This window comes from Anopheles coustani, chromosome 2, assembly GCF_943734705.1.
Source record: "Anopheles coustani chromosome 2, idAnoCousDA_361_x.2, whole genome shotgun sequence".
NCBI classification, from domain to species: Eukaryota; Metazoa; Arthropoda; class Insecta; order Diptera; family Culicidae; genus Anopheles; species Anopheles coustani.
In genome coordinates this window covers 25664744-25692306 of record NC_071289.1, presented here as the reverse complement: position 1 = coordinate 25692306, position 27563 = coordinate 25664744, and the positions used below count along the sequence as shown (strand labels likewise).

Genomic DNA, 27563 nt, shown 5'->3' with positions numbered 1-27563 from the left:
ATTACGCTCAATTGTCGAATTCTTTTAGCTGAATACTAGCAGTTTGTTCAGTTTAAAAAAAAATCAATATGTTTTCTTTCTTCACCTTCGTGGAACACAGAACTCGTTCAATTTGTTATGTTTTTAAATGTTTTATTAAAAAAGCGTAAGCTATACCGTTCTTTATAATGCATGATCGTTGAAAGTAAAAGAAAAAATGTAGTAAACAATGCGTAAAATATAGCTGACGGTTAGTCTTTTTTCACGAGGTTGTATATAATTCGTTGTCGTACGATTCGTTTAAAAGTTTCCCTCTTGGTTATACAGGAGGTAAATAAATGTAATAGAAAAATAACAGGATCACATCCATAACGTAAAACGAGTAAGTATGTAAGGAAAAGGGATAAACAAAACACGAGGCCAACAGCGTACAACCGCTTTTCGAAGGTGCAGAGTGATAACTTTCATCCGGCCTCCGGGTTTACTTCTGATCCCGCACGTAGTACGTGTGCTGTTTGGTGACCTTGGACAGCTTAAGATTGTCGTGGGCAGCCGCCGGGCAGCGTCCCTCGTGCTGCTGGATGTACTGCACCTTGTACGAGCTGGAACCGTGGAACTTGTCGTCACCGAACGAGATGCTGGACGCGTTGGCCTTGGTCGAGCTGCGCGTCACGTTCATGGCCGAGTGGTAGTCCCGGATTTGCTTCTGATTTGCCGACGCCGACGAGCTTGTGGTGGAGGTGTTGAGCGAGGATACGCGACCCCCACCGCCACTGGCGAGTCCCGTGCCGGCCAACGACGGCGGTGGGCAGGGCTGTCCGCGCACCGTGCGATTCGTGATGGTGCCCGTCTCGAGCGTCTTCACGTAGTTCTGCATCCGTGCCTCGGCCGATTCCTTCTCGCGCCGATGGAGCGAGCTGTAGCTGGTGCGGTTCGTCGTGGAGTAGATGGCGTTGTCGTTCAGGTTGGAGATGCTCTTGCGCTGGGCGGTCGCCGACACGCTCATGCCACCGATGGCACCGTTGGCACCGTGCACGGTCGAGCCGGAGGTGGTGGACGTTTGCGCCGGGCGGCAAAGGATCGAGTTGTTGACGTTCTCCGAGGAAGCGAACGTGTTCTTCCGATTGTGCGAAGAAGACTGTTGCTGTCCGATCGAGGAAGCCGTCGATGCCAGATGGCTGCTTGATTGCACCACGTTCGAGGTGGCGGTGGACAGCTTGCTTGACGAGCGATCCACCGTGGAATGTGCGGTAGTGCTAGCCGTCCCGATCGTGGATGATTTTCCGGCCGCCGCCGACATATTGTTGTTGCCATCGTTGGCAACGTGTACGATTTTTCCACCAATCAGCCGAGTAGTGGTCGAAGACTGTTGTTGCCGCTTCGAGGACGCACCGTCGACGGTGGACTCACCCAGCACGATGCTGGAGCTTCCACGAGCCCCAGGCCGCGCGGAAGGTGATCCGGCGGACGGGGTGGTCGCATCGGTTGTGCGAACTCCTCGTTGGACCATCTTCTCGCTGACAATCGTGCTGCTCGATTGAGACTTGCTAACCGATGAGGAGCTGGACGAAGTAGCGTGCATCTCCGAGGCAGAGACCGTGCTGTGATGTTGCTGCTGATTCGTAACCATAGCTCCACCGGTCTCGCCTACCAGAGAGCGGTTCTGCGCAACACTTCCCTGCTCTAGTCCGTGCTGCTGACTAGTGGACGACTTGCCTTCCGTTTTGATGGTTCTTGTGACCCATTTTCCACCGATCAACTTCTTCACCTGCGTTTCCGTCACCTGTTGACCGGAAGAGGAAGCCACATGGGCCGAGGAGCCACTGGTTCCGTTCCGTTGCACCGAGTGTCCATTTACGCTCTCGGTATGAGTAATGTTGTTTGTCGATCGGGACTGGCTTTGAGATTTCTTCGTCGACTGACTGCCGGTGGTGGAAGAGGCGTTTGTCGTGCCGTGTATGATATTGTTCGTTCCCTGGACACTGTGTCCCCTTGTGGTCTGCGAGCCTTGAATGCTCTCCATGCCATCGAAACCGGCCTGCTGTCGCTCGGTGAAGCTCTTGTCCGTAACCACTACCCCATCGACGGCCAGTTTCTCTGTTGCGTGCTTCGAAGAGGCCGACTTGTCGGTAACCACCTTTCCATCGACGACCACTCGGGCGCTCGACGAGGACACGTGCGAGCCCGTTACTTGCTCGCGGGAATGTTGCTGTATTGAGTCAGAACCAGGTCCACCATGCGGTTGCATGATGTTCGTGCCATTTGCTCGGATGTGGTGATCTTCTCCATGGTGCAGCTGATGTGAGGCGCTCTGAGAAGAGATGCTGCTCATGGTGGATTGCTGCTGCTGCTGCTGAATCGAAGAGCTGCTTGACTGGTGTATTTTGGAGCTGGACGATGATGACTTGACACTGTGACTGGTGACCTGCTGGGAAGACACTCCGTTGGCCACCGTTTTTCCATTAACCATCGTGCGCTGGTGGCTATCGTGGATGTTCGATTCGTTAATATTTCGGTCCGAAACGTCTTGAATCAATTGCGTGTGGCTCGTGGTGGATCGTTGCTGTGTGGTGCGGCGATCGCTGGTATCGTTGGTACTGGCTTCAGTGCGGTGCGCTCGGTTGACGGCGGTAGAACTGGAAGCGACCTGCTCACTGCTACGATGGCTTTGCTGGTGGGATTCACTGTGGCTGGTGTGTTTAACGGACTCCGACTCCGAACGGGCTGTATGATGATCGTGCACCTCGGTGGTGGTCATCTGTTTCCCTGTTGGGGTCTTTTTGTCTCCCTTGAGGATTGTGGTGACGGTCTGGGTCGTGACGAGCACTGCACCATCGGCGATGCCCGGCTCGTGTACCTCCTTCAGTACGGCTTCCTTTTGTTGCTTTAGCTCGTTGTACTCCTTGAACGAGTTATAGGTGCCTTCGATGTGCAGATTGTCTTGCGGTTTCACCTGCTTGGGGCGCTCCGCCGGGCGGAACTGAGGCTTCTCGGGCTTCTCAAAGTCTCCCTCGGTGCGCAAGTTATCCTCGGGGCGGATTTGCTTCGGACGCTCCGCTGGTTTGAATGTTGCCTTTTCAGGCCGTTCGAACGCTCCCTCCGGGCGCAGGTTGTCATCGTGTTTGATCGGCTTCGGTCGTTCACCTGGTCCGACGGTGGATTTCTGTGGCCTCTCGAAGTCGCCCTCTGGGCGAAGGTTGTCCTGTGGTTTGATTTGTTTAGGCCTATCTGCCGGACGATACTGTTGCTTCTCTGGTGTCGTAAAATCACCCTCCGGGCGGAGGTTATCATCCGGTTTGATCGGTTTCGGACGCTCGCCAGATACGAATACGGTTTTCTCCACCCTTTCAAATGTTCCCTCCACGCGCAAGTTATCTTCATGCTTGACAATCTGCGCCCGCTCCGCTTTACCAACCGTCGTTGGTTTGGGACGATCGAAGTCTCCTTCTGGTTTCAGATTGTCTTGAGGTCGTACTTGCTTCGGACGCTCTGCAGGTCGGAATTGCGGTTTATCTTGCTTCTCAAAGTCTCCTTCCGGACGAAGGTTATCTTCCGGACGCACCTGCTTGGGTCGCTCAGCTGGTCTGAAGGGAGACTTCTCTGGACGCTCGAACTCTCCTTCAGGACGCAGATTGTCATCGTGACGAACTGGCTTAGGACGTTCTCCAGGCTGATATTTAGGACGATCTGGACTCTGGAAGTCTCCTTCAGGACGCAAGTTATCTTCCGGACGTACCTGCTTCGGACGTTCGGCTGGTCTGAATGGAGATTTTTCAGGTCGCTCAAAGTCTCCTTCCGGACGAAGATTATCCTCAGGGCGAACCTGTTTCGGTCGCTCAGCAGATTTATATTGAGGCTTCTCAGGAGTAGAGAACTCTCCTTCCGGACGAAGGTTATCTTCCGGACGCACCTGCTTGGGTCGCTCTGCTGGTCTAAATGGAGACTTTTCTGGACGATCGAATTCTCCTTCAGGACGCAGATTATCATCGTGGCGAATTGGCTTAGGACGTTCTCCAGGCTGATATTTAGGACGATCGGGGCTCTGGAAGTCTCCTTCAGAACGAAGGTTATCTTCCGGACGTACTTGCTTCGGACGCTCGGCTGGTCTGAATGGAGATTTCTCTGGACGCTCGAAGTCTCCTTCCGGACGAAGATTATCCTCAGGACGAACCTGCTTCGGACGCTCAGCAGACCTATACTGAGGCTTCTCAGGAGTAGAGAACTCTCCTTCCGGACGAAGGTTATCTTCCGGACGCACCTGCTTGGGTCGCTCAGCTGGTCTAAACGGAGTCTTTTCAGGGCGATCGAACTCTCCTTCAGGACGCAGATTGTCATCGTGACGAACTGGCTTAGGACGTTCTCCTGGCTGATATTTAGGACGATCGGGGCTCTGGAAGTCTCCTTCAGGGCGAAGGTTATCTTCCGGACGCACTTGCTTCGGACGCTCGGCTGGTCTGAATGGAGATTTCTCAGGACGTTCAAAATCTCCTTCCGGACGAAGATTATCCTCAGGACGTACTTGCTTAGGACGTTCCGAAGATCTGTACTGAGGCTTCTCGGGCGTAGAGAACTCCCCTTCCGGACGAAGATTGTCTTCGGGACGAACCTGCTTGGGTCGCTCAGCTGGTCTAAACGGAGTCTTTTCAGGGCGATCGAACTCTCCTTCAGGACGCAGATTGTCATCGTGACGAACTGGCTTAGGTCGTTCTCCAGGCTGATATTTAGGACGATCGGGGCTCTGGAAGTCTCCTTCAGGGCGAAGGTTATCTTCCGGACGTACTTGCTTTGGACGCTCGGCTGGTCTGAATGGAGATTTCTCTGGACGCTCGAAGTCTCCTTCCGGGCGAAGATTATCCTCAGGACGTACTTGCTTCGGACGCTCAGCCGGTCTATACTGAGGCTTCTCAGGCGTTGAGAATTCGCCTTCAGGACGCAGGTTATCCTCTGGTCGAACCTGCTTCGGACGCTCGGCTGGTCTGAAGGGAGACTTTTCTGGGCGATCGAACTCGCCTTCAAGACGCAGATTGTCATCGTGACGAACTGGCTTAGGACGTTCTCCTGGCTGATATTGAGGACGATCCGGGGCATGGAAGTCTCCTTCAGGACGTAGGTTATCTTCCGGACGCACCTGCTTCGGACGCTCGGCTGGTCTGAATGGAGATTTTTCAGGACGCTCGAAGTCTCCTTCCGGACGAAGATTATCCTCAGGTCGTACCTGCTTCGGACGCTCAGCCGATCTATACTGAGGCTTCTCAGGAGTAGAGAACTCCCCTTCAGGTCGAAGATTGTCCTCCGGTCGAACCTGCTTCGGACGCTCGGCGGGTCTAAACGGAGTCTTCTCTGGACGATCGAAGTCTCCTTCAGGACGTAGGTTGTCGTCGTGGCGTATAGGCTTCGAACGTTCTCCAGATATGTAAACCGTTTTCTCCGTTCGTTCAAAGTTACCTTCCATGTAAAGATTGTCCTCATGGCGAATGATTTGAGCTCGCTCAGCTTTTCCAACAACCGTAGGTTGAGGTCTTTCGAATTCTCCTTCTGGCTTCAAATTATCTTGAGGTCGTACTTGCTTCGGACGCTCAGCAGGTCGGTATTGCGTCTTATCTTGTTTCTCGAAGTCTCCTTCAGGACGAAGATTATCCTCTGGACGTACTTGCTTCGGACGATCAGCTGGTCTGAATGGAGACTTCTCTGGTCGCTCGAAGTCTCCTTCGGGACGAAGGTTATCCTCAGGACGAACCTGCTTCGGACGTTCAGCATACCTATACTGAGGCTTCTCTGGAGTAGAAAATTCGCCTTCAGGACGAAGATTGTCTTCGGGACGAACCTGCTTCGGACGCTCGGCTGGTCTGAAAAGAGTCTTTTCTGGGCGATCGAAATCGCCTTCAGGACGCAGATTGTCATCGTGACGAACTGGCTTAGGACGTTCTCCAGGCTGATATTGAGGACGAACCGGGGCCTGGAAGTCTCCTTCAGGACGAAGGTTATCTTCTGGACGCACCTGCTTCGGACGCTCGGCTGGTCTGAATGGAGATTTCTCAGGACGCTCGAAGTCTCCTTCCGGACGAAGATTATCCTCTGGGCGTACCTGCTTCGGACGCTCAGCCGATCTATATTGAGGCTTCTCAGGAGTAGAGAACTCGCCTTCCGGACGAAGATTGTCCTCCGGTCGAACCTGCTTCGGACGCTCGGCTGGCCTAAACGGAGTCTTTTCTGGACGATCGAAGTCTCCTTCAGGACGCAGGTTGTCGTCGTGGCGTATAGGCTTCGAACGTTCTCCAGATATGTAAACCGTTTTCTCCGTTCGTTCAAAGTTACCTTCCATGTAAAGATTGTCCTCATGGCGAATGATTTGAGCTCGCTCAGCCTTTCCAACAACCGTAGGTTGAGGTCTTTCGAATTCTCCTTCTGGTTTCAGATTGTCTTGAGGTCGTACTTGCTTCGGACGATCTGCAGGTCGGTATTGCGGCTTATCTTGTTTCTCGAAATCTCCTTCTGGGCGTAAGTTATCCTCAGGACGAACCTGTTTGGGACGCTCGGCTGGTCTGAAAGGAGACTTCTCAGGACGTTCAAAATCTCCTTCCGGACGAAGGTTATCCTCTGGGCGAACTTGCTTCGGACGCTCAGCCGATCTATACTGAGGCTTCTCTGGAGTAGAGAACTCGCCTTCCGGACGAAGATTGTCCTCCGGTCGAACCTGCTTCGGACGCTCGGCTGGTCTGAAAGGAGTCTTTTCTGGGCGATCGAACTCTCCTTCAGGACGCAGATTGTCATCGTGACGAACTGGCTTAGGACGTTCTCCAGGCTGATATTGAGGACGATCCGGGGTCTGGAAGTCTCCTTCAGGACGAAGGTTATCTTCCGGACGTACTTGCTTCGGACGCTCGGCTGGTCTGAATGGAGATTTTTCGGGACGTTCGAAGTCTCCTTCCGGACGAAGATTATCCTCTGGGCGTACCTGCTTCGGACGCTCAGCAGATCTATACTGAGGCTTCTCAGGAGTAGAGAACTCCCCTTCAGGACGAAGATTGTCCTCCGGTCGAACCTGTTTCGGACGCTCGGCGGGTCTAAACGGAGTCTTTTCTGGACGATCGAAGTCTCCTTCAGGACGAAGATTATCATCATGACGAACTGGCTTAGGACGTTCTCCAGGCTGATATTGAGGACGATCCGGGGCCTGGAAGTCTCCTTCAGGGCGAAGGTTATCTTCCGGACGCACCTGCTTCGGACGCTCGGCTGGTCTGAATGGAGATTTCTCAGGACGCTCGAAGTCTCCTTCTGGACGAAGATTATCCTCAGGTCGTACCTGCTTCGGACGCTCAGCCGATCTATACTGAGGCTTCTCAGGAGTAGAGAACTCCCCTTCAGGTCGAAGATTGTCCTCCGGTCGAACCTGCTTCGGACGCTCGGCTGGTCTAAACGGAGTCTTTTCTGGACGATCGAATTCTCCTTCTGGACGCAGGTTGTCGTCGTGGCGTATAGGCTTCGAACGTTCTCCAGATATGTAAACCGATTTCTCCGTTCGTTCAAAGTTACCTTCCATGTACAGATTGTCCTCATGGCGAATGATTTGAGCTCGCTCAGCCTTTCCAACAACCGTAGGTTGAGGTCTTTCGAATTCTCCTTCTGGCTTCAAATTATCTTGAGGTCGTACTTGCTTCGGACGATCTGCAGGTCGATATTGCGGCTTATCTTGTTTCTCGAAATCTCCTTCAGGGCGCAAGTTATCCTCAGGACGAACCTGCTTCGGACGCTCAGCTGGTCTGAAAGGAGACTTCTCTGGACGTTCGAAGTCTCCTTCCGGACGAAGGTTATCTTCAGGACGAACCTGCTTCGGACGCTCAGCAGACCTATACTGAGGTTTCTCCGGGGTAGAGAACTCGCCTTCCGGACGAAGATTGTCCTCCGGTCGAACCTGCTTCGGACGCTCGGCTGGTCTGAAAGGAGTCTTTTCTGGGCGATCGAACTCGCCTTCAGGACGCAGATTGTCATCGTGACGAACTGGCTTAGGACGTTCTCCAGGCTGATATTGAGGACGATCCGGGGCCTGGAAGTCTCCTTCAGGACGAAGGTTATCTTCCGGACGCACCTGCTTCGGACGCTCGGCTGGTCTGAATGGAGATTTCTCAGGACGCTCGAAGTCTCCTTCCGGACGAAGGTTATTCTCAGGACGAACCTGCTTCGGACGCTCAGCCGATCTATACTGAGGCTTCTCCGGGGTAGAGAACTCGCCTTCAGAACGAAGATTGTCCTCCGGTCTAACTTGCTTCGGACGCTCGGCTGGTCTGAAAGGAGTCTTTTCTGGACGATCGAAGTCTCCTTCAGGACGCAGATTGTCATCGTGACGAACTGGTTTAGGACGTTCTCCAGGCTGATATTGAGGACGATCCGGGGTCTGGAAGTCTCCTTCAGGACGAAGGTTATCTTCCGGACGCACCTGCTTCGGACGCTCGGCTGGTCTGAATGGAGATTTCTCAGGACGCTCGAAGTCTCCTTCAGGACGAAGATTATCCTCAGGACGAACCTGCTTCGGACGCTCAGCCGATCTATATTGAGGCTTCTCCGGAGTAGAGAAATCGCCTTCCGGACGAAGATTGTCCTCCGGTCGAACCTGCTTCGGACGCTCGGCTGGCCTAAACGGAGTCTTTTCTGGACGATCAAAGTCTCCTTCAGGACGCAGGTTGTCGTCGTGGCGTATAGGCTTCGAACGTTCTCCAGATATGTAAACCGTTTTCTCCGTTCGTTCAAAGTTACCTTCCATGTAAAGATTGTCCTCATGGCGAATGATTTGAGCTCGCTCAGCCTTTCCAACAATCGTAGGTTGAGGTCTTTCGAATTCTCCTTCTGGCTTCAAATTATCTTGAGGTCGTACTTGCTTCGGACGATCTGCAGGTCGGTATTGCGGCTTATCTTGTTTCTCGAAATCTCCTTCGGGGCGTAAGTTATCCTCAGGACGAACCTGTTTGGGACGCTCGGCTGGTCTGAATGGAGACTTCTCAGGACGTTCAAAATCTCCTTCCGGACGAAGGTTATCCTCTGGGCGAACCTGCTTCGGACGCTCAGCAGACCTATACTGAGGCTTCTCTGGAGTAGAGAACTCGCCTTCCGGACGAAGATTGTCCTCCGGTCGAACCTGCTTCGGACGCTCGGCTGGTCTGAAAGGAGTCTTTTCTGGGCGATCGAACTCGCCTTCAGGACGCAGATTGTCATCGTGACGAACTGGCTTAGGACGTTCTCCAGGCTGATATTGAGGACGATCCGGGGTCTGGAAGTCTCCTTCAGGACGAAGGTTATCTTCCGGACGTACTTGCTTCGGACGCTCGGCTGGTCTGAATGGAGATTTTTCGGGACGTTCGAAGTCTCCTTCCGGACGAAGATTATCCTCTGGGCGTACCTGCTTCGGACGCTCAGCCGATCTATACTGAGGCTTCTCCGGAGTAGAGAACTCGCCTTCAGGACGAAGATTGTCTTCCGGACGAACTTGCTTCGGACGCTCGGCTGGTTTGAAGGGGGACTTTTCTGGGCGATCGAACTCTCCTTCAGGACGCAGGTTGTCATCGTGACGAACTGGCTTAGGACGTTGTCCAGGCTGATATTGAGGACGATCCGGGGCCTGGAAGTCTCCTTCAGGACGAAGGTTATCTTCTGGACGCACTTGCTTAGGACGTTCAGCTGGTCTGAAGGGAGATTTTTCGGGACGCTCGAAGTCTCCTTCCGGACGAAGGTTATCCTCGGGTCTTATCTGCTTAGGACGCTCGGCAGATCTGAATGGAGTTTTTTCTGGAGTAGAAAACTCTCCTTCGGGACGTAAGTTATCCTCTGGACGGACCTGCTTCGGACGCTCGGCTGGTCTGAAGGGAGACTTTTCTGGACGCTCGAATTCTCCTTCAGGACGCAGATTGTCATCGTGACGAACTGGCTTCGGACGTTCTCCAGGCTGATATGTTGGACGATCTGGACTCTGGAAGTCTCCTTCGGGACGAAGATTGTCCTCAGGTTTAATCTGCTTCGGACGTTCGGCCGGTCTGAAAGGGGACTTTTCCGGACGTTCGAAGTCTCCTTCCGGACGCAAATTGTCATCGTGACGAACTGGCTTTGAACGTTCAGCTTTTCCAACAGTCGGTTTTTCAGGGCGTTCGAATTCTCCTTCTGGTTTGAGGTTATCCTGTGGCCTGATCTGTTTCGGTCGTTCCGCGGGACGATATTCGCTTTTCTCTGGAGTTGTGAATGCGCCTTCCGGCCGTAAATTGTCATCAGGTCGTATCGGCTTTGGTCGCTCAACCGGTGTATATCCTGCACGATCAGGCACATGGAAGTCACCTTCCGGTTTCAGATTATCCTCATGACGGATCGGTTTGGGCCTCTCATAGTCAGTTTTAAGTTTTGTGATGTCTGCTTTCTCAAAATCTTCCTTCGTCCATGTTAGTCTGCGCGCCGTCGCTTCTTGGTCAGTACTGCTATGCTCGATAGTGTACGACTCCCTACGGATTTGGTGTTGTTCCGCATCTTCTTTGGTCCACGTACCCCTTCGAACGGTGGATGATTGTTCGTTGAGCTCAGATGCGAAATTTTCTAAAAACGAAAAAGTATTAGCGATACGATACATCGATGTATTTTTTCTTGGAAGGTCAAGAGCTAATTAAATACCTTGTTGGTAAAAATTCTCCGAATTGCTCATAGTGGTGTATTTAGAAGATTTAGTTTGAGACGTCGCAGTGCCACCTCCACAATTGTAGCAGTTATGACGACTGAAATAAAAGGAAAAGATTTGAAATAAATTTAAAAAACATATTATTTGTAATATAAGCATGAAAATTCTTCCTAAACTTCAGGCAAATGGATACGACCGTCATAGAAAACATTAAAAAGACTAGATGATTGTGTTCGAAATTTAAATTGTGTTATCTGGTGTACGTATTTTTTAAAATCAACCGTAAAAAATACTTGCAGTTCAACAAAATAATGAACTTGCAAACAAACATGAAAAAAAAAACATAGATAGGTTAGTAAAACCAACAAAAGTAATCGTAAAGGGTACCACAATATCCAATGTTCGGAGCAAAGCAAGGACAAGCTTCAAATACTTTCAATCAAAGAGCCCTGGCATTGCTGAACATGTGAAATCACCTAAGTGAGATCTTCAGCTCACCGTGAGAAACAAGTATATAACAAAATGAGCATGAGTCTCGTAAATAGCGAGAAGTTCAAAACAAATGGTAGCATCAAGGAAGGGGGAGACCAAAACAAACTAAATAAATAAGCCTCACCATGCCCCCCCCCCCCCTATACCCCCCCACCCCCTTCATACCCCATTTACCGGTGACAAACCACGGCGCCGGCAATCCCAGATCACACCACCACAAACACGATCTCGGCCCAGCAGCCCGATGGCCGATGATGTCATCGCGGGTCGCGACGTTCGCGTAGGCTGTTCGTAAACGAGCATAAATTGAAACGATGGTGACCAAACGAACTGCGAACGGTGCATGGCGGCCCGGTCGAGTCAATTGACCATTTACGGTCTATACTCGGACACGTCGAGGTTACCCACTTGTATACGTACTGGGTACGTTGATAATCGCTGGGGCCGGGAGACAACCCAGACAAGCCAGGGGTGGGAAAGTGGGGAGGAACGAAAGACCAAAAAAACATGATTTCCTTCGACGATTGTCCGTCCACTCCTTCGCAGTTAGCTCGCCTGCAGCGATCGTAATGCAAGTCAGTTCCCAACAAAAACTAGCAAAAAAAAAATTTCGAAGGACTTTTCTTTCAACATTGCCGTAGGCGTTTGGTCCTAGATACAGTAAAAATGATGCCAAGAAAGCATAAAAGCACACGGCAAAAGTTTGCTTCTTACCCGCAAGTACAGATTTCGCAGATGCACTGCTCCTGGGCGGTCCGTTCGTCCTTGCGTTTGGTGGACGCGCTCCGATCGTTCACTTCCTTAATCGTCACACGATCCTGAAACGAAACAGTCACCATCAGTTACGGTCGGCATGAAGCAAGCGCCTTGCAGCTTGTTTAACCTACCACCATGTCCATCGACTTGAGGTTCTTAATACGCTCCGATTCGTCGAGCTCCGAGCGCCCGGAACTTTCCTCGAGGAAGGTGATCTTCTCCAGCACATCGATGTGCTTCTTCTGGTCGATCGTTTTCCACTGCTTTGTCTTTGCATCGTACACCTGCGGCGGGAGAGGAGGTGTCGTAAATAATTTTATGGTAATTGAAAAATGGTTAATGAAAAAGTGACTTGAGCCACTTCTAATAACTGAAAAACAAAATGCCAAACTTCACCAATTCGGTATGTACAGAAAATCGGTGTTAAAATTTTACGTCCTCAAACGAACAAATGTTTTTTCATCACAAAAGTTATTTCCTAATAACCAGCTCCGCCTTTATACACCTACCTTGGTGAGCTGAATGGTGGTCGTAATGTTGGCCAGCTCGGGCCGCTCCACCTCCAGCTCCTTGACGATCTCCGCCGGAATGTCGGTGGTGACGTCCTGCTCCAGAATGGTCTTCTGGTCGACCAGCTCCCAGCGCTTCAGCTTCGGGTTGAACAGCTTCGCCTCGAAGGACGTTTTCGTCACGTTCCGTACGTCGTCCTGCAGGTCGCCCGTCACGACGTCCTTCGGGACGATCTTCTCGTCGATCAGGTTCAACCGGCGACCGTGCTCGTCGTACGTCTTTCGCTTCACGATAGCTGAGTTGGACTCGCGCTGCTCCCGATACTCGGACGTCTTGCGCCGGGAGCGGCTTTCCTCGTCCATCTGCGCGTAGTGCGAAGCGGTTTCGTACGTTTTCGTCGACGCCGCGTGATGGCTGCTGTCGGCCTGGCTTTGCGCCGACTCGGTGACCAGCTGCGTGCTCTGGATGGTGCCGGCCAGCGAATCGTGCACCGACGACAGGCTAGCGACGGTGTGCGCCGATTCCGTTTTCGCGAGCATATGGTTGGAATGTTGTCCGGTGGTGCTGGTGGCCGCTTCCAGCGCTCGGTTGTAGTTTTCCAGCGTCGTCGAATCGATGATGGCGGTCTCCTTGGTGGTGTTGAGGGCGCTCGTTGACGAGCTGACGTTGGTGGACGAGCTGGTGGACACATGCTGGTCGGCACGTCGCGTGGACGACGTGTTGGTCGAGGTGGCGGTGGTACCCGCTTGGGAGTTTTTCACCCTCAACACGTCCGATGACTGGGCTGCCAGCTTGTCCGCACCGTCGCCGGTGCTCTGGAACGATGACGAGGTGGTACTGTAGCCTTGGGCCGCCTGGTACGACGAGGAGGTGCTCGTAATCTGGTTGCCGGCCGCATCGTACATAACCTTCGTCGTCGGTGCCTGACTCTGGGCCATCGAGTACCGCTGGCTGTCGACGTGCTGGCGTGTTTTACCGCCGTCCCCTACCAGCTGGAATGTTTTCTGATCGAAGGTGGAATGATCCGGCAGCACGGAGGTGGCACGTAGTGAACCATCCTGCCGATCGAGCCCCGACGCTATCTGTGTGAACTGTGTGCCACCTCCGGTGGAATGGAATGCTTCCGACGATGACGCCTGCAGTGTGCTGTGGGCGTTCTTCGCCGACGTCGACGACGAGGACGTCGAGGAAGAGGACATTTTGGTCGCCTTCGACGATTGGCTCGACGATTGCTCGCTTTTGCTCGACGATTGCACAACGTTGCTCGACGACTGCGACGAGTGATCGTGCATCTGCGAGCTGGAGATTGCACTGGATTCGGACACAACCTTCTCACTGCTGCTCGTGGCACTGCTGTGGGACGACTGTGACTGTTGTTCCATTTTCGTTATGGCACTGCTCTGCACGACTTTATTGCTGCTGATCACGTTGCTGTTGTTGTGCACGTTCGCGTCGAGAGCCATCTTGCTGATCTCGATCTTGCTCGGCCCGATGGTCGTTATCACTTCCTGCTGCTGACTATTTTGATCGCTCGAGGCAGCAGCGGTTTCCCGGGCGAAGGATTCCTTCGTGCTACCACCCCCACTGGACACCAGTACCGTTCGCTGTGACACTTTGCCCGATCCCCCCACCGTCGTGCCGATCATCTCCGTCGCGTCGATCGTATCGCTCGCGATGTGTCGGATCTCCTCGATGATGTTATCGATCTGTTTCGACTTGCTGGCCGCACTGCGCACACTGCTCACCGTACTGAACTTCTGCTCCTGGACCGACGTCGACGACGACGACGAGCGTTCCTCACTGGCACTGGCCCGGCTGGCGGTGGACGACTTACGAACCGTCTCCGAGCTCGACTGTTGCTTCGAGTTCGAGTCCCGGCTGGTTCCGCCCGTGGTCGTCGTCGAACTTACGGCCAGCGATTCCAGTGGGAGCGCGATCGAACCATGGTCAACCGATGTAACCGTCGTCGTCGACGACGTCGTCAGATGCGATCGTTCCGCGTCGATCAGACTCTGACTGTTCAGCTTCGCCTGCTTATCGCGCTTGTTCAAGCCCATTCTGCCCGCCTCTCTCTGTATTCACCTGATTACACCCGGGAATATTTAACCTGTGGGTAGGTTTCACCTCACTTGCCACTTGCACTTGGTCTTGCAAATATTTGTATTTTTTCCCCCTCGCTTGCTTTTTTGCCCTTTTTTTCGAGCACACTCGTTTATTCACCACTCCACTGGGGCGCTATCAGTGGCGCATCACACTGCCGGTGGCCACTTATCAAATTACGACCGATTTTCAAACCATCTGCCGGTGGTGGTGGTGGATGCGTTGACACACTTCACGCAAACGGTGCGCCACACGAGCGAGCGGGAGATGTTGAGATGCTGCCGTCGCCGTTTGCTTGCGCGCACGATGATGAGGTAATAATCCACTCGAAAACCGGACACACAGAATCCACAGCGGGCCAAGAGTCGAACCGACCGGAGCGGGCAACACGAACGTACTGAACCGGGTCCGTCCGTTTCGCGGGTCGAAAACCCTCCACCGGATTCACCTCGCCGACGACACAAACCTCCCCCCTTGGGGAGGGCTGGGAGTGTGTGGGGGATTCGCCTACGACCGGAGCGGGGCAGTGCGCGAGAGTAGGAGCTTGCGCGTGCGCGTAGTTGTGGGTAGAACCGCGAAACCCGCGCCGGGGTGTATGGGTGTTGTTTTTTTTCCCTTTACTTTTTTTACCACTCCGACCTTTCTTCGTTTCACCGGACCGCGAGAGTTTGGTACGCGGGGCCGCGCGCGGGGAGAGATCACTTCACTTGTTTGCTGGTCGACGGACACGATGTGACTGAGCGCGGCGTTCGCTCGCTGCATGAATTAAATATTATGAAAAGCCGTGAGACGGGTATACGACCACGATGTCCGGGAAGGTGTACTTTTTCGAGTCTTGCGGTGTGTGGCTCTCGATCGCGACACGACCAACAACTCCGCCGGCTCTTATAAGGGCGTATTGGTATCCGCCTACGTGGTACACGCCACCTTCAGAACCCAAAACTCCCAGCTGCCAAGCCGGTATGGGTGCGTGAAAGCTACCGGAAAGTAATAGCCGACCCGTTGTTTGTGGTTTCATAAGCTTCACGTTACCAGTACTTGCTGTGCGGCAATCCCATGGGATCCGCTCGGAAGCGATTAAAGGGCAGCAGGAATCCGTACGGCATTCCCGATTCCCTTCCGAGGTGAAATGTTTAAACACAATGCGTGTCTAAATTTATCCCAATTGCGTAAACCACTCAAGCCCCGGCGTCGGTCGACATACTGCTTTCATTTCAGTTCTTCGTGTATCGAACGGATGCATCATCGAACACCTTTTGTTTTATTTCCGAACGCTTGCCACAGCCTCAGTTCCTATCGCATCAGGAATAGATTCGATGGCAAGACCAAATTTAGAATGAAAACCAGCTCATCGGTGTGATTCACGCAGGCAAACAAGACAGATCAGCAGCGGCTTTGTGGTTCACATACGGTCGGTGCAGAGACCGACAACTCGTGCGGCGTGGGGGACGACGACGACGACGACGACGACCACAAACCTTACGGCCTTATGGGAGCCACCACCTCCGCATCCGACTGCAATTCGGTCTTGGCACAACGTCCCCAAAACTCCCACGTGCGCGGAGAGTTACGGCTCCGTGTGGCCCACGCCACGAAATGTTGCTTTCGAATTCGGAACGAGATATGTGTGGAGTTCAGCAAGCAAAGCAATCTTCACCCCACGATGGTGTTATTTAGCTCCAGTTTCAATCCCTCGGCAAAGAGGGATGTGTGGTTTGGCAGCAGTAATGGGTAATTTTCTTCACTCCGGAAAGGAAGCGTGCCGATGAGCGCGTTTCCTAAAATGCGGGCTGCACACTATCGGGTTCCGCAGGGAGGGAGGAGGAGTGAAAAGTGAACACACCACATCCTGCCGAAATGGCCGTTTTTGGGAAGGTGATACTTCTACGGCGTGCCGCTTTTGGGGTTACAAACTATTTTATTACATCTGGACGTCATGCCTTTATGAGATCATTTTGAGGACGACACAAGATTGTCACCAACAAATTAAATCTTTCTCCGAACTACGGTGATTTCCTTTCTATTTCGCGACAAGTGGGAAATACCAAACCACTAACGAATAATATAATAGTAGACACGTTGACTGACCTTTTGAAATGAGCTGATCTTTTCAATCAGTTCGATATTCTAGCCGACTCGAGAATCGATCTAGGAAATGTGAGGTTTAGTAGTTATTTCAGATCTTTTATCTTTTCCCACAAGCTCTATACAGGATTTATTACTTATCCACGTGCCAGTAGGCAACTAAATAAGTATCAGCACGTGCTTCGCTCATTGAAACTAAATGGGGTGTGTTGCATAAACTAGGCGCCTTATCGACCAATCATTTCAATCAGTGTACGGCCGGTACTTCAAACAGGCTTCCGTTTTAATACCGGAGCAACTAATTAATACATCAATGGTGACTTGCTCAAGTACGCTACTGTCACGTCCCAACACGATAGTCAGTTCTCGGCTGGAAACACACTGTTTTATTGCGGGTTCTCTACTTAACTGGTGGTGCTGCTACCTTTCCTATGATACTTCACATTCGTTAGGTTTGTGTAGCGAAATTCCTCAAAGTTGCCGATACGATAAGAACCCCAACAGGGTTGCTGCTATCGCCTTGAGAAAAGAAGGCTGACCGGTACATACTTAAGATAACGTATCGAGGTTATCGACCGTATTTATAGAAATTTAACAACGACAAAACTACTGCTTGCTGTAGCATTCGTTCTTGTTGTAGCCAGTCAATGGTGACTTCTTGGCCATCGTTGGACGAATGCTAAAATAAAACAAATATCTTCTTTCAGGCGCGAGAGGAATTTGATTTTACTTGAAAAGAAAATTTGCGTTATACGCAACACAACGTCTAATGCTATAGCTAACGGTGTCACATAAATTCATCGAACACTGGCTATCGCGTCCACTGCGTAGCACTTCTCTGGCCAACCCTTCCTACCAGGGGGCTACTACCAAAAACGCACACGAAGCGGGAAACCGTTGATAAAACGCACATAAACACGCCCCACTAAAGTCTAAGGTTTGAAAATTGACCTTCAATTAGTGTCGAGCGCCCTCGGACACTATGCGCTGTTGTACTTTGGCCCAAGTTTGGACTGCTCCGGTGAGGTAAGGTGACACAACTTATCACCGACCGTCCGCCTTGTATCGCAATAGCACTTTTCGAATTATTGGAGAGTTAGAATATAAAATTCACACTTCATACAACCTCACGTGTCCCACACCTCATTTGCGGTAGAATGCTGCAAGTTCATTTTAAAAAGGTTACACGCGAGTTTATCATTACCATGTTTGCATAGTGCGGGGCTGGTACGTCCAAGCTGATGATGGACAGAGGTGTGGCTGGGAGCTTTTTTGTTGTAGTTGCATTTATTTGTTGCTGTACGTATCTAACCTGACCGCTTGCTTATCAGTGCAAATGCATCGCACGAGCACGAACGTCCAGCCTTGAAATCTGTATACGGTGGACCGGGCTGGGAATTGTGTTCACTTAGTGAAATGTGCCGAACGAAGTGGTATGGTGATTGGTGAGAATGCATGGAGTTTCCCGGGTTCTCTGAAATTGGCCAACATTTCATTGCCGGTGGAGGTTTGGGGAAGCGATGGTTTAATTTAAGCCTCCGCACGACCACAAAACCAACGGATCGTTAAAGGTAATTGAAGAAAATGGGTATATTTGATGGTGCATTCTTATAGTCAATAAGTGTTATGAACACTTTTTACCTTTCATAACAACACACAATTTAATACCCTTATATAGGAAAGATAAAGAATAACATAAGTTGAAATCAAAGTTGCGGACAGATGTACAATCACTTTTATACAAACTGGGTCTAAAAGATGCCAATAATATTTTCTTGTGCAGCGTATGAAATAAAAAGATAATAACATAGGTGCGCAAATAACTATAACGTCAAGTAAAACTAACGTTTAACTACTTGCAATTGAAAATAATAAAACATCTGTTCTACATCAACACAAAGCTATTCAAAAATAAATTTCTTTCGTTTTGAATTTCGCTTGCTTGTGTTACATAAAACTAGTATTTTGAAACGTTAAAAGGTCATTTTATTTAACTTTTCTCCCCTATCACCTGCATTGATATGAGGGACATCCTTCGTCTCTTCGGCATTTCCTTTCGGTTCCTTAACTGTATAGGTGCAGGCGCTTCACATCATCACACGGCACCGTTTCTAGTGGCTCATCCGCAAAACTGCAATGGAGATGACCATGAAACCGATCGCAAACATCCACCTGCGAACGTCGTCTCGGGACGGCCTCCGGGCCATCGCCGTCGTCGTCATCGAGTAACGAAACGATGAGACTCTGTCCCATGGAGCTACTGGAAGTTTGTTCATCACACAGGTTTGCTCGTTCGGGCCATGGGGCCCCAGAACCGCGCGATCTTGCCCGCACCCCACCCGATCGGTTAACTTGTACGACCGGCGGGACCGAAGAGGCCACCCTGTGCTTTAAACCATCAGCTTTTTGCTCGTTCCTTTCGGTTTTGTTATTTTTATAGTCCCACACCGACCAAAATCCGGTAACTTTTATTGCAGCGAAACCAGTTTTTTCCATGCCTTTTTTTTAGCATTATTTGCGCCAAACGGAAAGCCGTCCCCAGTCGGTTTTGGTATTGAAAAGAGCAGGGCTTAAAGCAGCGACGTGGCCGACAGATTTCTGCTGACGACTCCAGTCAACGGTTTTTGAATGCTGGAGAGTGCGAAGAAAGGTTTCTTTTCCCCTAAAGAAAGTAAAAACAAACTTTCAGTTGGAGAAAAGACAATTAAATTCCAACTTATTGCAAGCACGAACAAAAGTGCATGTCCGTTTGCAACATTCATCAAATCGATCGAGTTGCTGTACAAACCGTGGGTGATAGCCAGTACCGTTTTTACAATCGCGTCAAGTGCTCCCATTACTACGTGCAACTTCCACTGCACCCCGGCATGAAGTCATCACTGCGTGATCGGCGATCACGTAGGTTGTACTGGAACTGGTGCAGTTCGACTAATGATTAACAGACGATCGACTGTCCTGGTGTGCGCCTTTTTGCCCAGACCACGTCCATAGTTTACAAAACCCGGTAAGGCGACGCCATTGATTTATTGGAAGTGTGTGTGAAACCGCTTCCATTTGCGGGCGTAGGTTGGTAAAGCCAGCTGGCGTGGGGAGGTGTCGTGAGTAAAGACTTCCCCGGGTCACAGGAAGTCGTCCGGCCATGGACCGCCGGGTGCCTTCTTGCGGTGTGTGGGCGGATGGAGTTCCAGAGCCTAACGAGCCGGTGCAGTGATCGTGTGTTACATGTTTAGGCGAAAGACAAATGTTTTCTAATAGAAGGAGAAAAGCGAAGTGCACATACATTTTAACTGTCTGCTACATCAAATCGGTCGTCTATCGGGAGCAGCCAAAAATCGCGAGCGCCATATGCTCGGCTTGATCGGTCGTGACTCGATGATCAATTTCATTCAATTACCGTTTGTTGTTCGACGGTAGGACGTGGAGAGGAGGCTGCACTACTTTACATCTCTCCCATCTCGATGATTTTAAGTACGGCCTCAATGTTATTCGTCTTAAGTGCTTCCTTGAACCTGCTGATCATGGTCGACGCGAATGTTCCGGCTGGAAGAATCGGACCAATACGAGAGGATAGAAGAAAAAAACAACACCACGCAACGAGTTAATAGTAAGGAACGAAAACATTCCACCTACGCTAGGTGAATTAATTTAGTAAAAAAAACAAGCGCTGTAAAGTAGGGACTGAAACAAAGGGCTGGTTGGATGTTGGGTTATTGTCAGGTGGATGTCGGGGGAGTTTTATTTGTCTGGACACTTATGCATTGTAATGCTTATGAAATTCTCTTCCGCAGCTATGGCTGCATCCGGTGCGGTTTTTAACAGTCGCGGTGTGGGTTTCAAGCTATTTAAATTTCCTGTAGCAGTTGTAGGCCTATCCATTGTCATAGTGAAGAAAGAGAACCGGGTTATTTTTAGACTTGAAAATTTCAAAACAAAATTATAGATTAAATTTTACTACCATTTTGGGGTGTAAAAAACATAAATTAGCTATGTGAACAATTCATGATTACACTTAAATGAATGCTAATATGTTGACGATGATTTATGTTTCGTTGAATATTTAGCCATGTTCGTTGAATCGGAAATCTAATTGGAAGAAAATCGGTCCTATTATTCCTAATCTGTTTACATCATAATATGCTCTAAGTAATGGCGATTGAAAGATGAATCGAACCGTCTCTGTTTTGGCAACCATTTGATAAGATATGCTATTTCATGTGGAATATCTCCGTCCAGTGATAATTGCATTCATTACCATGTCAACAACCTACGGCCGGTGGAACACGAATTTCTATCTTTTCAGGAAAAGTTGGTTCAGTTAGTTGTAAAATCAACCCACTTGCAAAACGAGCCCAAATCCGTCATTCCATCCGTCAACCTCGACCAATTTCAGTGATGTCAGACTCTCTGAGGCCCCTGCCCGGTTGGCCAACAGTAAAAAACTAACTAACGGTAACTTTTGCTCTCTCCGTCCTAAACCATAACAAACGACCGTTTGTTCATCGTATGGCCACCGGGTGGATTGAATTATTCATGTCCATAAAGTCATTTAGCAAACGACTTCTTTCGGTGGTACTGATGAACTCTCAGCCAGAAAGAAGTGTAGACGACCATGCCGGTCCGGTACTGATCCGTGGCCGTTGAATAAGCAACCGTTTTCGGTTTCATCGTTCATTGACGTACCGCTTCGTCGGAACGAGAAATTGCGACGATGGCCGAGCCGATCGTCGGGTTGACAATAAGGTGTGAAAAACGAACACTACGGAGCATGCCAGAAGTGGTTGTGGCACGATTTTTATCCATATTTGAAGAAAAGACATTTCTAAGTGGATATCCACCCCACCCCGCGCCAGCTTACCTCTTAACCTCGACGCATTGTAGAGGATACCGTGGATACGCTTCAGTGCCAGCTGTATTTCGTTCGTGTTAGCCAGTCGGATTTTGTAGTTCTTCACCAGGTCCTCGTTCGTGGCCATCATCTCGTTGTGGTACTTGATGACGTCTTCGCTGCATTTTTAGTTGCCGACAGATGGATAAAAACGAGTGCCGAGAGGAGGTTAGTGAAGGCCGATGAGGGGAGAAATGATATGGGTCGGTTTGTGTGTGTGTGTGAATGTACAGTCACTAAGGAAACGAGGATCGGCTCCGGAACTGGGCGAATATTTTCTTTCCACTTTTCATGAATCATGACATCATCGCCGAGAGTTGCTATGACAGCAGCAGCAGCGGGGTACTTTGTTTACCGGCTTTTGCGTGACGATGAACGTACTCCTTCTTGGCGATCATCCCTGAGCTGTCGGCTACAGACTTAATTTTTCTGGTGACAATCGTTGAGTCAATTTGCACCTTTCAGCGTGTTGGGCCACACGGCATCGGTTATGCGCATGCAATGCGGTCAGCGCGTAATATAAGCACTTTACTCACCCGTTGTAGTATCGGGCGTCCTCCGCCCGTATGAGATGGCTTTTGATCTGGTTAACGTTGTCCACGATCTCCGAGTTGATTTGCTTTTCCGTGTCCTGCAGGCCCTGCAGCTTGTGAAACAGTTCCTTCACTTCGTCGTGAATGACCGGAAAGCACGCGGTAGACTGAAGAAATTAGCAACCAAATAAATCTTAGTTCAATCTTCGCCGCAAGAGCCGATCATGGCTCACAATAAGTTCATTCATCATGCACTTACGTCCATGTTTTCTATATTGAGAAACTGCACCAACGACTGCACGAGGTCACCGGCCAGACCGATGTCCTCGGTGTAGAAGCGCGTCCTCCCGTCGTAGCTGAAGTGTAGGCACACGCTTTTGGCCGTACGCAAGCTGATCAGGTTCAGCTTCAGCTCTGTGGCGTCAGTGTCTGATGTCATGTACTCGATGTCGGAAGGCAGCAGGAAATTCTGCGCGCAGTAAATAAACGACCATGGGCCGGAGGAATTAAATGCAACATTAATGGCATATAAAGAACGGTCTTAGTAGAAATCGACTGCGATGGTCAGCATTGACCGTCCCAAGAACCGTGCCTAACCTGATTGACCCAGATGCATATGCGCTTCAGACGCTCCGTGATTCGAAACTCGACGTAACAATCCCCCGGGCCATCCTTGGCTGGAAGGGTGTTTATGTAGGCTGGTAAGGGAGGGTGGTCGTCGTATGGAAAGGAAAGAAAAACAACGTTTCTCGTTCATTCCTTTTCGGTGTATCATCAACGAGCGGGTTTGCAGTCGGTGGGCGATCGGAGTGCGAATGGGTGTCTCATTTAGCCATGTATGCAGCCATGGGGCCACCGCCGCAGCGCCATACGATATGAACCGATGGGCACCACCAAAACGGGTTATGACGAGGTGATGAAGATGGAGTGCAAAAATAAAAGCGACTAAAGTGCCCAACAAACGCGAGTCAACATAACAGGAAAAAAATAAACCGAAAGCACGGTAAACACATCTCGGGGAGTGGGAAAACTCGTTTTTACATTTATCGCTTTCGTTGGTGGGAGACCCGAATATGAAGAAAAAAAGGTATGATATTTGCATTGACAAGGGTTTGCTAAAGATTTGTTAAATAATTACAAAACAATGTCTGTTGGTGAGCGTGTTAGGATACCACTAGTACAAAGGAAGGTTTGTTACCTGTTTTTAGGAGTTTTTAAAATTTCTTCTCAGAAAATTATTATTAAACTTGTGGATTTTAATTCATAAGTTAAAGATTAGGCGAGATAATGGCATTAATAAATAAAACAGTGCATTTCAATAAATTTTAATATCATCCAATGCAAAAAGTGGTTAAGATTCAAATTATTTGAGTGTATGTATTTAATCTTAGGTTTGGCAAAACACGCGTACAATCCAACGTGTTGACTAGAAAACAATTTTCTGGTATTTTTCTGTGAAACAAAGTAATAAATTAGGTTTGAGAGAGGCTAAAGCAAAGTTAAATGTCGTGTATGTAGCAAAAAATTATAATATTTTTCGAAAGGGTTTGGACAGGACTAGAAAATCCATGGATTCGAAGGATAGGATTTAATAAACTTGAAATAGCGTGCAAATAGTTTTGCAGCGTTGTAGAAGATCCCTTAAATGGAATCTGTATAAATTCAGGACGCGAAACATGGTTGATATAGCAGAAGAAAAATGCTACTTACAAATACTCTTCGGCGACCCGGTTAGACTATGCGGAATGGTGTACATCGCAAACTTGGGTAGCTGGCGTGTTAGTTCAAAGACATGAAACTGCACGCTGCTCGGGTACCCAACGAATGCCTTGATGTGAATGTCCTGTGCGTTATCCTTGACCGTCTTCAGGGGGATCAGTATCCGTGAGACGTCTTTCGTCAGATGCGCTATCAGCGTTTCCTCCTTGAACAGCTGGTCGGCAAAGATTAGCACCGCCCGGATGGTGGTGGAGTTGTTTGTCGATACGGTGATGTCGATGTTCATGTCGTTGTTGTCGTAGCTGGTAGAGATGCCGATCTGAAGCCGCGTGTTGGACGGAATGATGCCCACGTTGTCTGGTATGCTCTGCACCAGATTGCTCTCGTTGGTGCTGGACAGTATCTCCTTGTTGTACTTGATGTTGTTCTCGTAGTGCTTTAACTCGAGCAGCAGTTTTTGCTTTTGCGTGAGCAAGCTGCTCATCTCCTCGTCGGCAATGTTGTGAAGCGTGAGCATATTTACGCTGGGTGTCGTGTAGCCTCGGACTGCAATCGTAAAGGAGGAAAGGGAGACAATAAATTAATTCGGTTCGAGTGATCTCATCGGGCGCATTTGAGCAAAGGAGTTAAGGAGTGTCCTTACTTTCTCCGTCGGCCGTAACGACGACAAGATCGAGCGTTCCTATCCCTCGGTAGTCATTGCATGCGATCCCACAAACAAAATCGTTCATTTTCATCTTAAACCACACGTCACCGTTTCGCGGATCGCGCACATCAATCTTGCCGCTCTTCCAACCGATTATCATCTGGCGTGTTTCGCAGCCCAAAATGTCGTACGTGGCCATGGCGGTAGCGCGAGTTTTCGACTTGATACGCCACAACCGAAGATTTTCCTCGAACACACCGATCGTGCCGTTTTTCACACTGTACATAAACTGTCCGGTTCGAAGGGTAACCAGATGCTGGATCTCATTACCCTCGGTGAACTCATGAAGCAGTGTTTCCTTCTTGTAGATCCGTATACATCCATCATCGGTACCGATAATTAGCTGCAATATGGGTGGACAGCGTTTTGACAGACGGGTGTCAGATAAAATTGGTGGGTTAGTTTTCCGCAATCAAACAAAAATGCCAAGATGGGCACATATCTGACTTACCTCGTTCTGGCCATCCTTATCAATATCGATTAGCAATAATGCGATCACACTGCCGGACGTTATCAGCCACAGCACTTCGGTACCATCTTGGTTGTAGCCACGTACTACAGCTGAAAGAATGAAGGGCAAGTTTTATTATATGAGGTTCGGTTTGCAGGTTATTATTTTTCGTCTGCTATTGAAACGTTATTTCGTTCAGTACAATGCACTGTAACATTTACTAAAGGCTAGAAATTGGAATAAAATATACTCTAAAGCTTATACTAGTCTTACCGTTACCCCCGACTACCAACGTATTGCCTGAGATGTTTCCATAAGATCCTATCACGGCGGAGCGGACACCTTCATGGAAATCTCTCTGAAACATGTTGCAGTTTTCATCGACATGGTATGCTATAGTGAGGTAGTGAAGCGAAGGAACCAATTGACCGTAAACGATAAAAAAAAAACATCAAATCAATATAAAGCAATGGCACCGTCGTCACCATTGAACGAACCTAACACATGCGAAGGACTTCCAATCACCAGAATGTCTCGTTCGTCGTCCTTCTTCAATCGTCCGGCCACGATCGCCCGTATAGGAAAGTTCATGTTCAGCAGGGCGATATCGTTTTTAATTTCCGAAATCGAAAGTTTCGAGTTTTGAAGCCCATATCTCTTGTGCGGCGTGTGTATTAGAATCTGAAATGACACACAAGCAGGAAAAACCAACATTCAAAATGTGGCTTGGATTCAGTTCGTGCTTCATCAATTGCAGCACGGTTCGATCGGGTGATCGGGCGATAGATTTGGATGTTTGATGGATAACTTGTTTTTAACCTCCTCTGCGAGGTTAACCAATGCGACGGGATTCCTCAGACGCCGTGCAAAAGAACCTGCACCTACCTTATCCGCAGTGGTGACCATGGTCAGGCAGGAGTGAATTCCGTCGTACTTTCCGCATGTTACCAACTTCTCAAACACTTTGTAGTTCAACGAGAACGAAAATACCGGTTTCGTTGAGATGTCCATAGTTTGTAATTCGCTGAAGGGCAGACCAATTGCACCATCCGAAATCACTCGATTGTTTCGGAGTAGTAAAAGCAATCAGGTACTTTGTTATGACCTATGCTTTAATTGTTTGTGGATCACTTTGCTCCACCATTGGCACCATGGTAACACTCGTTCATGCGTATAAAGGCGTGTGCAACAGGTGCAACATCTGATTTATTATATTGCGAGATGTAGTTCCTAAATTTCAACAACACTAGTTAAAAAAGTATCTATTCGCACGTAATACGCCCTAGTAGTAGACATGAAAAGTGTTTTAGTGCGTGTTGTTTTTAAACATTTAAATTATTATTCTTTTTGTCATCTGTCATGCATGAAATATTTCGTTTGGTGTTGGAATATTTCATTCAATACCGGTGTGTTGTATTCATCTTGTTTAGAATCGAGTATTTAAATTGCAGTATAAACGCATTACGAAGTTGTCGAGCATCTAACATCTGTTTGTTTATTTCATGCGGAAAAAAGCACCGGTTTGTTTATCGTTCGTTCTAAATAAATTTGTAAAAAGGTACGCAAAAAAATAACCATGGATGATCAAGTGTGTCCGCGATGCAAAACTACCAAGTATCGGAATCCGTCCCTTAAGTTGATGGTAAATGTCTGCGGTCATACGCTGTGCGAAAGCTGTGTGGAATTGCTGTTCTTGAAAGGATCCGGATCCTGCCCCGAATGTAATGTGGCGCTGCGAAGGAGCAATTTCCGCGTGCAGCTGTTCGAGGATTCCAACGTCGACAAGGAGGTACAAATTCGCAAGCGGATACTTAAGGACTACAACAAGAAAGAGGATGATTTTGCTTCCCTCGACGAGTACAATGACTATTTGGAGATGATTGAAGAGCTCGTGTTCAATCTTTGCAACAACATCGATATTATCAACACGAACAAGCGAATTGAACAGTATAAGCGTGATAATCGAGAAATAACTATGAAGAACAAATCAAAATTGAGCAAAGATGAGCTGGAACTAGAGCAGCTGGTAGAATACGAGAAGGAACAGTTCGATCAGCGCCGGAAGGAGCTGGCGTTGATTGAGGCGGAAAATAGGAAGCAAAAAACGAAAAACAAAGAAGAGCTGATCGATTCGCTAATGGCTAGCTACGAGGACGCCAGTGCCATCGTCGACAAGTTTACCCAAAAAGCAGAGCAGGCACAGATTCAACTTCCAAAACCGGTCGCACCACCTCCGGCACCGAAGCATACACATTTCTCGTCGGGCATAGCGACTGGATTTGCGGGCCAACACGGGTTTCTGGCGGTGCCGAAGCTAGAAGAAGGACCACTTTACGCATATGAACCTCAGGAATTCTCGACCGATGGACCGACCCCACCAACGCTGGGCGAAGTTATCACCAATGGCTACATTCGACACATAAGGTAGGTTTTGTGGGATTTTGCCAGTAACTAACGGAAAAATAATGCATTGTTTTTGCGGGATTTCAGGACTGAAACTACGGCAGAGAAGGCGGGAGGATTCAAAACAGATTTATCTTGCTTGCGAGCGATTCAGGAAGCACTTGCAGGATTGTACCATGGTTAGCTAGTGTTCATGTAAGGAATTTAAACTAATAAAATAAGTTTTTTTCTAAAAAGTGTACAAAATATGAAGATACTACACATTTCTAGTAGGTTGTAATACAATTTTACTTTAT

The 27563-nt window shown here is 49.3% G+C and overlaps 3 protein-coding genes across 4 annotated transcripts; 1 reads left to right on the top strand and 2 right to left on the bottom strand.

The window, feature by feature from the left end:
• Positions 1-446: 446 nt before the first annotated feature.
• LOC131264151 (microtubule-associated protein futsch) lies at positions 447-14559 on the bottom strand. Its single transcript, XM_058266440.1, has 15 exons — positions 12385-14559; positions 12007-12159; positions 11834-11937; positions 10624-10724; positions 9915-10548; positions 9458-9827; positions 9045-9370; positions 8240-8957; positions 7827-7891; positions 7370-7739; positions 6935-7195; positions 5108-6499; positions 4708-4933; positions 4173-4638; positions 447-3911 (listed from the first exon to the last, which is right to left on the bottom strand). The coding sequence occupies exons 1-15, from the start codon at positions 14440-14442 to the stop codon at positions 461-463; spliced, it is 10695 nt and encodes a 3564-aa protein (XP_058122423.1). The 5' UTR covers positions 14443-14559; the 3' UTR covers positions 447-460.
• Positions 14560-18555: 3996 nt separating this feature from the next.
• LOC131264769 (Bardet-Biedl syndrome 2 protein-like) lies at positions 18556-25909 on the bottom strand. Of its 2 annotated transcripts, XM_058267038.1 has the most exons (12): positions 25750-25909; positions 25362-25545; positions 25138-25257; positions 24865-24974; positions 24351-24756; positions 23699-24253; positions 22586-22686; positions 22248-22457; positions 21992-22155; positions 21426-21574; positions 19965-20110; positions 18556-19818 (listed from the first exon to the last, which is right to left on the bottom strand). In XM_058267038.1, the coding sequence occupies exons 1-11, from the start codon at positions 25873-25875 to the stop codon at positions 20010-20012; spliced, it is 2226 nt and encodes a 741-aa protein (XP_058123021.1). In that variant the 5' UTR covers positions 25876-25909; the 3' UTR covers positions 18556-19818; positions 19965-20009. The 2 variants fall into 2 exon arrangements, with proteins under 2 accessions (XP_058123021.1, XP_058123020.1); XM_058267037.1 differs by having other exon boundaries at positions 18556-20110.
• Positions 25910-26378: 469 nt separating this feature from the next.
• Positions 26379-27530, top strand: LOC131264774 (CDK-activating kinase assembly factor MAT1). The gene is made up of 2 exons (XM_058267043.1): positions 26379-27288; positions 27355-27530. Exons 1-2 carry the CDS (start codon positions 26441-26443, stop codon positions 27449-27451), a joined length of 945 nt encoding a protein of 314 aa, XP_058123026.1. The 5' UTR covers positions 26379-26440; the 3' UTR covers positions 27452-27530.
• Positions 27531-27563: the final 33 nt, after the last annotated feature.

What these genes read in the sequence shown, in the direction of transcription:
- LOC131264774 (XM_058267043.1), top strand. Translation starts at nt 26,441, where the DNA reads ATGGATGATCAAGTGTGTCCGCGATGCAAAACTACCAAGTATCGGAAT. An exon ending in GGCTACATTCGACACATAAG is followed by an intron (nt 27,289 to 27,354) that starts GTAGGTTTTGTG and finishes GCGGGATTTCAG; the next exon opens with GACTGAAACTACGGCAGAGA.
- LOC131264151 (XM_058266440.1), bottom strand. Translation starts at nt 14,442, where the DNA reads ATGGGCTTGAACAAGCGCGATAAGCAGGCGAAGCTGAACAGTCAGAGT. An exon ending in CAGCCGAGCGTCCGAAGCAA is followed by an intron (nt 9,371 to 9,457) that starts GTTCGTCCGGAA and finishes CGTCCGAAGCAG; the next exon opens with GTACGCCCAGAGGATAATCT. An exon ending in CAGCCGAGCGTCCGAAGCAG is followed by an intron (nt 7,196 to 7,369) that starts GTTCGACCGGAG and finishes CGTCCGAAGCAG; the next exon opens with GTGCGTCCGGAAGATAACCT.
- LOC131264769 (XM_058267037.1), bottom strand. Translation starts at nt 25,875, where the DNA reads ATGGACATCTCAACGAAACCGGTATTTTCGTTCTCGTTGAACTACAAA. An exon ending in AAGTCCTTCGCATGTGTTAG is followed by an intron (nt 25,258 to 25,361) that starts GTTCGTTCAATG and finishes ACCTCACTATAG; the next exon opens with CATACCATGTCGATGAAAAC. An exon ending in ATAAGGATGGCCAGAACGAG is followed by an intron (nt 24,757 to 24,864) that starts GTAAGTCAGATA and finishes CCCATATTGCAG; the next exon opens with CTAATTATCGGTACCGATGA.